This window comes from Palaemon carinicauda, chromosome 20 (assembly GCF_036898095.1).
Source record: "Palaemon carinicauda isolate YSFRI2023 chromosome 20, ASM3689809v2, whole genome shotgun sequence".
NCBI lineage: Eukaryota > Metazoa > Arthropoda > Malacostraca > Decapoda > Palaemonidae > Palaemon > Palaemon carinicauda.
In genome coordinates this window covers 117,540,591-117,550,590 of record NC_090744.1, presented here as the reverse complement: position 1 = coordinate 117,550,590, position 10,000 = coordinate 117,540,591, and the positions used below count along the sequence as shown (strand labels likewise).

Here is a 10,000-nt window from a genome sequence, read left to right as displayed (position 1 = left end):
GAATAGGTTGATTGTTGAGCAGCAAAGTTGGATGAAAGGAAACTTGAAGGATAAGGGAGATTAGTAAAGAATAGGTTGATTGTTGAGCAGCAAAGTTGGATGAAAGGAAACTTGAAGGATAAGGGAGATTAGTAAAGAATAGGTTGATTATTGAGCAGCAAAGTTGGATGAAAGGAAACTTGAAGGGTGAGGGAGATTAGTTAAGAATAGGTTGATTATTGAGCAACAAAGTTGGATGAAAGGAAACTTGAAGGATGAGGGAGATTAGTTAAGAATAGATTGATTATTGAGCAGCAAAGTTGGATGAAAGGAAACTTGAAGGATAAGGGAGATTAGTAAAGAAAAGGTTGATTACTGGATAGCAAAATTGGATAAAAATATCCTCAAGAATAAAGGAAATTGATTATTTATTGAACTGCAAAATTGGATAAAATAAAGCTTCAAAGATGAGGGAAATTAATTAGGAAGAAGTTGTTTATTGGACATCAGAATTGGATTAATAAAAAGCTTGAAGGCTGAGGGAGATTAGTTAAGAATACCTTGATTACTGAGTAGCAAACTTGGATAAAAAAAAAACTCTTCAAGAATGAGGGAAATTAGTTAAGAATAGGTTGATTATTGGACAGGAAATTCGATAAAAAAAAAATCTTCAAGGCTGAAGGACATTAATTGAGAATAAGTTGTTTATTGGAAAGCAAAATTGGATAAAAAACGCTTCAAAGATGAGGGAAATTGATTAAAAAAAAAAGTTGTTTATTAGACAGCAAAATCAGATTAAAAAAAAGCTTCAAGGTTGAAGGAAATTGATTAAGAATAAGTTCATTACTGGATAGTAAAATTGAAAAAAAAAAACGCTTCAAGAATTATTATAATCAATTAAGAATAAGTTAATTACTGGAAGCAAAAACTATGAAAAAAAAGCTTCAAGAATCAGGGAAATTAATTATAACAAGTTGTTTATTGGACATCAAAACCGGATTAAAATATAAAAAAGCTTCAAGGATGAGGGAAATTAATTAAGAACAAGTTGTTTACTGGACATCAAAATCGTATTAAAAGAAAAAAAAAGCTTCAAGGATGAGGGAAATTAATTAAGAACAAGTTGTTTATTGAACATCAAAACCGGATTAGAAAATAAAAAAGCTTCAAGGTTGAGGGAGACTAGTTAAAATGTAAACAACTTTATCCAAGCAATGGCCGTCCACGTCAAGCCCCATTGAGATTCCCGTTACAGCAGCGAGTTCGCGTCATACATTCTCCATCTCTCTCTCTCTCTGCCAATATATATTCTTGTGACTCGGTTATGAGTCGCTTACGATGCAAACCTTCCAACTGACGGAGGTGTTCGTCCAATTAGGATTCATGATGTGAAAGTTATATTCGAATCTTGTGACTTAAGGTTGCTTCGGCCTGTTGGAACCATGTCTCGTGATCTGCCGGACCGGGGTTCGAGTCCCGCTTTAGCTCGATCGTTTCTTGTAGTGTGAGCTAGGGATAAGGCAGTTTGAAGAGCCTCCAGGTCTATCTGCCGAGTCGTCAGCAGCCATTGCTTCACTCTACCTGGTCCTAGCTTAGGTGGAGAGGGGTCTTGAGCGCTGATCATATATTGGGCCTGAGTTCGAGTCCCGTTTAAGCTCGATGGTTTCTTGTAGTGTCTGCAACCTAATCAATCTTGTGAGCTAGGGATAGGGCTATTTGAGGAGCCTCCAGGTCTATCTGCCGAGTCGTCAGCAGCCATTGCTTGCCTCTCCTTGGTCCTAGCTTTGGTGGATAGGGGGCTTGAGCGCTGATCATATATTGGACCTGGGTTTGAGTCCCGCTTAAGCTCGATAGTTTCTTGTAGTGTCTGCAACCTCATCCTTGTGAGCTAGGGATAGGGCAGTTTGAGGAACCTACAGGTCTATATGCCGAGTCGTCAACAGCCATTGCTTGACTCTACCTGGTCCTAGCTTAGGTGGAGAGAGGGCTTGAGCAGTCTCTAAGGCACTGTTCTGCTAGCTCGGGTATTGTCACTGTCCCTTGCCTCTGTCATTCTTGAGCGGCCTTTAAACTTGGCCTGATGCATTATTTGCTAGCAATAACAGGCAACTGATTCAAACATTCCTTTTCTGAATTATTATAAAATTTGGGGAGTATGGGTCGGAGCCAGGGGCCAAGGAGTTCATTCAAATCCGAGGTTTCACGAAAAGCTAAAAAGTGGGTGTATCTTAGCACTGAAGGATTCTTTTGTAATGACGACATTACTAACTGTGAGACACATTGATGGCAACACCACTTTAGGGAGATGCTATTAGCCTCTATTTCTTGAAATGTTTTGTTTAAAATTTCTGTCTCGATGACCATCACTGTTGCGACGCCAATACGATAAATTTGTCGCTGAACATCAGAAGGAAAAAAGCAAAATGATTTCGCCTGTACAAGTAAATAGTGAAGATAATAAAAACCCTTTGATAGAATTCCAACAATGGCAAAAACATTCCAACTATCTCAGAACTTCCACCGCTTAAAAAAACATTTAAAATCTTCCACCTCCTAGAAACATGTAGCTTTGAGGCTAAGCAATGCCTTTCATCAAGTTCAAAATAATTCTCCGAAGCTCCTAGAAAGCAGCGGCTGTTGCAACGGATCTGGTCTTCATTGGAAATTCCTTTCTGCAACGTTAGCATAGTTTGCACTTCTGTTCGTATGGGGACTAACTGGCAACACTGGTTGGTTACAAACTGGCAACTATGCATGGATATCACTTGGTAATTTTATTACAATTTCTACCTACCAAATCTATTGAAGTTCCTAAATAGCGATACATTAAGTGCATACTAAAAAGATACTATCATGAAACTTTATTGCAAATAACAGACACCCTTCTTATAGATTGCAATCAGGAAAATATTTAAATGGTTATCTAAATGGCTAGCTGTCAACTCCCAAAGATATTTACTAACTGGCACCTCAATAAGACTAACATTTGATCACTGCATTCTGCGCATGCTCCCAAGGAGTTTCTTTTGCAGTTAAATTACAAATTTATTCGTTACCGGTATGATGTTTTGGCATGGCTAAAGATTGACGACGCTGTATAAGAAAAAAAAAAGGTTGAACAAAGGAATAATTCCGAACGCGTTGGAGAAATTGGCAAGACGTGTGGATATTTACAATTATGGTTTGTTATTCTAAGCCATAAAATCAACACAAACAACACAAACAATGGGTTTAAATTGCCCCTTTTTTCTGTTTTTATTTAGTTTATCTATAGGAAATCTTCATTAGGATATGCTTAAATATACTAATACTTCTTATTGTTATTTGTTTTTAATAGAAAATGTTAAATAATAACAATCTATTGCTTAAATAACATTTGAAATACCTTTCTCTGGCATTAAAAAGAAAAAAAAATCTTCGTCCAAAAATAATGTTTAAATATACTAAGACTTTTTATTGTTATCTTGTTTTTATATAAAATGTTAAGTAATAAAAATCTATTGCTTAAATTACATTTGAAATACATTTTTTGTGACAATTCAAGATAGAAAAATCTTATTCCAAAATTATAATCCCTGAAGAAATTCAAGGTTACTATTAAAGCAATTCAAAGGAGGGTTTTTTAAAACGCTTATTGCCAAATTATACAAATATACATAACTCTTAAATCATATAGTTTGGAAAGAAATTACATTTTAATTACTTCCTTAAAAAAGTGTTTTGATGAATATCAAACTACAACATGGTTGGGTTAATAAAACTACTTTTTTTAGAGTAGATTATATTTTCATATATTACACAACCATTATCATCATCATCATCATCACCACGAGGGAGGCCCTTTGCGTCAATAGGCGTAGGAGATGATGATGATCATCATCACCACGAGGGAGGCCCTTTGCGTCAATAGGCGTAGGAGATGATGATGATCATCATCATCATTTCATCACGAGGGAGGCCCTTTGCGTCAATAGGCGTAGGAGATGATGATGAGGATGATGATGATGATGATGATCATCATCATCATTTCATCACGAGGGAGGCCCTTTGCGTCAATAGGCGTAGGAGATGATGATGATCATCATCATCACCACGAGGGAGGCCCTTTGCGTCAATAGGCGTAGGAGATGATGATCATCATCATCATTTCATCACGAGGGAGGCCCTTTGCGTCAATAGGCGTAGGAGATGATGATGATGATCATCATCATTTCATCACGAGGGAGGCCCTTTGCGTCAATAGGCGTAGGAGATGATGATGATCATCATCATCATTTCATCACGAGGGAGGCCCTTTGCGTCAATAGGCGAAGGAGATGATGATGATGATCATCATCATCATCATCATCATCACCACGAGGGAGGCCCTTTGCGTCAATAGGCGTAGGAGTTGATGATGATGATGATCATCATCATCATTTCATCACGAGGGAGGTCCTTTGCGTCAATAGGCGTAGGAGATGATGATGATGATCATGATGGTTGGGTAATATATCAAAATATAATCTACTAAAAAAAAAAAAAAAAAAAAAAAAAATAAAACTTACTACCTCAGGCTAAGTAATATTAATTACGCTTCTAAAAATAAAATTTTAGGCAAGATTAAATTCTCTTTCGGAGGAATTCATAAACGCTGAAATATTTCAATGAATACATTGAAAAATCCTTCATAAATTTCTATTAAATTTCAAAAAATATAAATATAGGAAATTGAATTATCTCTCGCAATAGGATACTCACAAATGTATATTTTAAGTACATATTAAAAATTAAACTATATCTCACAACAATGTTCATAAAAGTTATATTTTAATTTTCTGTTAAAAACTAAATGAAAATGCAACTATCTCTCTCAATAGACTGTTCATAAAAATTATATATCTGAATTACCTATTTAAAAATAAATCAAAATTGAACTATTTTTCTCATTTGAATGTTCATAAAAATTATGATACTTTACTTAAAAGTTTTGAAAAAAAATTTCATTTCTAACATCACCAGTTAAAAATCCTGTTAAACAACAATAGAATTTTATAAAATGGCATTTCTATCATCACCTGTTAATAATATTTCTTAAATAGCAATAGAATTTTAAAAAAAAAAAGGAAAAATATAACAATTCTATCACCAAATGTTGGAAAATATTTTTAAATAACAATGGAATCTAAAAAATAATAGTTCTATCATCAACTGTTAAAAAATTTTAAGCCACAATAATTAAAAAAAAAAAAATCTACAACCACCTGTTAAATCTTTTTTTTTCTTTTTTTGAATAATAGAATATATCACCATCTGTTAAAAAAGATTTTAACTATAAAATTTTTAAAAATGACATTTCTATCACCACATGTTAAAACTATTTTTAAATAATAAAATAAAATAAAATATCCTTCATACCACCACCTGTTAAAAATCTTTTTAAAATACCAACAGATTCACCTCCTTATTATCTCAACAGACCAACATATTTACCTCCTTACTATCTCAACAGACCAACATATTTACCTCCTTACTATCGCAACAGACCAACATATTTACCTCCTTACTATCTCAACAGACCAACATATTTACCGCCTTACTATCGCAACAGACCAACATATTTACCGCCTTACTATCGCAACAGACCAACATATTTACCGCCTTACTATCGCAACAGACCAACATATTTACCGCCTTACTATCGCAACAGACCAACATATTTACCGCCTTACCCAACATATTTACCGCCTTACTATCGCAACAGACCAACATATTTACCTCCTTACTACCGCAACAGACCAACATATTTACCGCCTTACTATCTCAACAGACCAACATATTTACCGCCTTACTATATCTCAACAGACCAACATATTTACCGCCTTACTATATCTCAACAGACCAACATATTTACCGCCTTACTATATCTCAACAGACCAACATATTTACCGCCTTACTATATCTCAACAGACCAACATATTTACCGCCTTACTATATCTCAACAGACCAACATATTTACCGCCTTACTATATCTCAACAGACCAACATATTTACCGCCTTACTATATCTCAACAGACCAACATATTTACCGCCTTACTATATCTCAACAGACCAACATATTTACCGCCTTACTATATCTCAACAGACCAACATATTTACCGCCTTACTATATCTCAACAGACCAACATATTTACCGCCTTACTATATCTCAACAGACCAACATATTTACCGCCTTACTATATCTCAACAGACCAACATATTTACCGCCTTACTATATCTCAACAGACCAACATATTTACCGCCTTACTATATCTCAACAGACCAACATATTTACCGCCTTACTATCTCAACAGACCAACATATTTACCGCCTTACTATCTCAACAGACCAACATATTTACCTCCTTACTATCTCAACAGACCAACATATTTACCGCCTTACTATATCTCAACAGACCAACATATTTACCGCCTTACTATCTCAACAGACCAACATATTTACCGCCTTACTATCTCAACAGACCAACATATTTACCTCCTTACTATCTCAACAGACCAACATATTTACCGCCTTACTATATCTCAACAGACCAACATATTTACCGCCTTACTATCTCAACAGACCAACATATTTACCGCCTTACTATCTCAAAAGACCAACATATTTAGCTCCTTACTATCTCAAAAGACCAACATATTTACCTCCTTACTATCTCAACAGACTAACATATTTACCTCCTTACTATCTCAACAGACCAACATATTTACCTCCTTACTATCTCAACAGACCAACATATTTACCGCCTTACTATCTCAACAGACCAACATATTTACCTCCTTACTATCGCAACAGACCAACATATTTACCGCCTTACTATCTCAACAGACCAACATATTTACCTCCTTACTATCTCAACAGACCAACATATTTACCTCCTTACTATCTCAACAGACTAACATATTTACCTCCTTACTATCACAACTATAAATAACACTTCCACTACTATCACCTCTCAAAAAAATTTAATTACAAACACCTTGAAAACAGCTAAAATGAAAATAAAAGAAAACTCTTTCTCCCCAAGAGGGAAAATTAAACCAGCCACCTTACAATTTCTTCTGTATCTTCTAATCAAGAGAAAATCTGTTATTATTTCTGGCAAGAAGGAAAAATGAAAAAGAAGAGAGTACCATTTGAGTCCCACTTGAATTATCTTTCATTCATCTTTCCACTCGAGTTACCTTCTGAAGGAAAATGTGATTCGTTGATATTTCATTTTTCGAGATTTTAATTTCATTTTGCTTTAGAAAAATAAGATGAATTTTTCTTTATAGAATAAATCAGGTGAATTTATGCTACATTGTCTTTCCGATTCATTGATATTTAATTTTTCGAGATTTTAATTATATTTTTCTTTAGAAAAATATGATGAAATATTCTACATTTTTCTTTATATAATAAATCAGATGGATTTATGCTACATTGTCTTTCCGATTCATTGATATTTTATTTTTCGAGATTTTAATTATATTTTTCTTTAGAAAAATAAGATGAATTTGTTCTATATTTTTCTTTATAGAATAAAACAGATGAATGTATTCTGCATTGTCTTTAGATAGAATAATTCAGATAAGTCTGTTCCACTTTTGTGTTTAGACAGATAAGATAAATTTGTTCGACATTTTTCTTTATAGAATAAATCAGGTTAATTTATTCTACATTGCCTCTGTATAGATTAAATTATGAAGGATTTGTTCACCTTTTGTTTTTAGATAGAATAAATCAGATGGTTCTGTTCCACTTTTGTCTTCCCGACAAATAAGATTATTTTTTTTTCTTTAGATAGAATAAATCAGGTGAATTTATTATACATTTTTCTTTATAGAATAAATCATATGAATTTATTCTATATTGTCTTTAGATAGATTAAATCTGGATCGATTTGGTCCACTTTTGTCTTTAGATAGAATCAATCAGATGGATTTATTTGAATTACTTTGACTTCAGATAGAAAAAATCATAAGGATTTATTCCAGTTATATTTGTATTTAGATAGAATAAATCAGGACTAACAATAAATAAGATGGACTTGTGGAATTCGTGACATGTGAAACAGCGTTGGTGCCACACAGACCATTCATCGCTGAGGTAGATATGAAAAATTATGACTATATAATTCAATATACAATGAAATCCAAGAGGTTGGATAGCAAGACGATAGAGAAAGATAAAAAGTGAGTGCAGCTAATGGAGGATACAACAGAGACGTCTTAGTAATGCCTACAGTACACCTCGAATGGAAATAGGTAGGGGATATTTTAAAGATATAAGTGAGCCATGAAGCTCCAGAGGTTAGTGCATAAAATCATTGTTATTACCAGTTGCAAGTCTTCAGAATTCTCTCTCTCTCTCTCTCTCTCTCTCTCTCTCTCTCTCTCTCTTTTAAAAACCCAAGGAAAACATTTATACTTTCAACAGAGATTAAGAAATTGTCAGAATAAAAATAAGTGGCAAGCCTCTCTCTCTCTCTCTCTCTCTCTCTCTCTCTCTCTCTCTCTTTTAAAAACCCAAGGAAAACATTTATACTTTCAACAGAGATTAAGAAATTGTCAGAATAAAAATAAGTGGTAAGCCTCTCTCTCTCTCTCTCTCTCTCTCTCTCTCTCTCTCTCTCTCTTTTAAAAACCCAAGGAAAACATTTATACTTTCAACAGAGATTAAGAAATTGTCAGAATAAAAATAAGTGGCAAGCCTCTCTCTCTCTCTCTCTCTCTCTCTCTCTCTCTCTCTCTCTTAAAAACCCCGGGAAAAAATTATACTTTCAAACGAGATTAAGAAATTGTTAAGATGAAAAACAAATGCTAAGTCTCTCCCTCTCTCTCTCTCTCTCTCTCTCTCTCTCTCTCTCTCTCTCTCTTTTAAAAACCCCAGGAAAAAATTATACTTTCAAACGAGATTAAGATATTGTTAGGATGAAAAACAAATGCTAAGTCTCTCTCTCTCTCTCTCCTCTCTCTCTCTCTCTCTCTCTCTCTCGTTTAAGAACCCCTGGAAAATATTAAACTTTCAAATAAGATTAAGAAACTGTTAAGATAAAAAAAATGGTAAGTCTCTCTCTCTCTCTCTCTCTCCTCTCTCTCTCTCTCTCTCTCTTAAAATCCCCAGGAAAAATTATACTTTCAAACGAGATTAAGAAATTGTTAGGATGAAAAAACAAATGGGAAGTCTCTCTCTCTCTCTCTCTCTCTCTCTCTGGTTTAAAAAAACCCTGGAAAATATTACTTTCAAATAAGATTAAGAAATTGGGAGAATAAAAACAAATGGTAAGTCTCTCTCTCTCTCTCTCTCTCTCTCTCTCTCTCTCTCTCACACACACACACAAGCAAACATTACACTCCAAACATCCCCCAATTAACCCTGACGTTTTGCAAAGGCAAAAATGAAGAGCTCAAAAAGTCGAGGCACATAATTATTCCCTATTTGGCAACTGCCTCCACAGACAAAAAAAACGTTAGTAAGGAGTAAATAAAAACTCGAGAGTTTTTGCCATTAACGAATCATTACTAGGAAACGTTTTACGATCGACAGCGGGGATTCCAAAGAGAAATCCACGTTAATCTCCGTAGAAAAATCCGGGATTTTTTTGTTTGTTAATCCTCTCTATGTCTGTCTTTCGAAGACGATTTTGACGTCCTCGGGAATGTTTTACTAGAAACGTTTTGCGACCGACGACCGGGGGATTCCAAAGAGAAATCCACGTTAATCCCCGTCTAGAAATCCGGGATTTTTTGTTTGTTAATCCTCTATATATCTGTCTTTCGAAGACGATTTTGACGTCCTCAGGAATGTTTTACTAGAAACGTTTTACGACCGACGACCGGGGGATTCCAAAGAGAAATCCACGTTAATCCCCGTCTAGAAATCCGGGATTTTTTTGTTTGTTAATCCTCTATATGTCTGTCTTCCGAAGACGATTTTGACGTCCTCCTTTGTTCGAAGAAGTCCTTTTATTCGGGAAGCCATTATAGCAAACTGCCTGACC

General features: G+C 34.6%; 1 protein-coding gene across 1 annotated transcript in view; it reads left to right on the top strand.

Annotated features, from left to right (window-relative positions):
* The window catches only part of LOC137660098 (adhesive plaque matrix protein-like), an 8,686-nt gene extending 2,060 nt beyond the window's left edge, over positions 1-6,626 (top strand). Inside the window, exon 2 of the mRNA XM_068394816.1 lies at positions 5,438-6,626. Within this exon, the coding sequence (XP_068250917.1) occupies positions 5,438-6,626 (1,189 nt within the window). The remainder of the gene's footprint in view (positions 1-5,437) is intronic.
* The last annotated feature ends 3,374 nt before the right edge of the window (positions 6,627-10,000 follow it).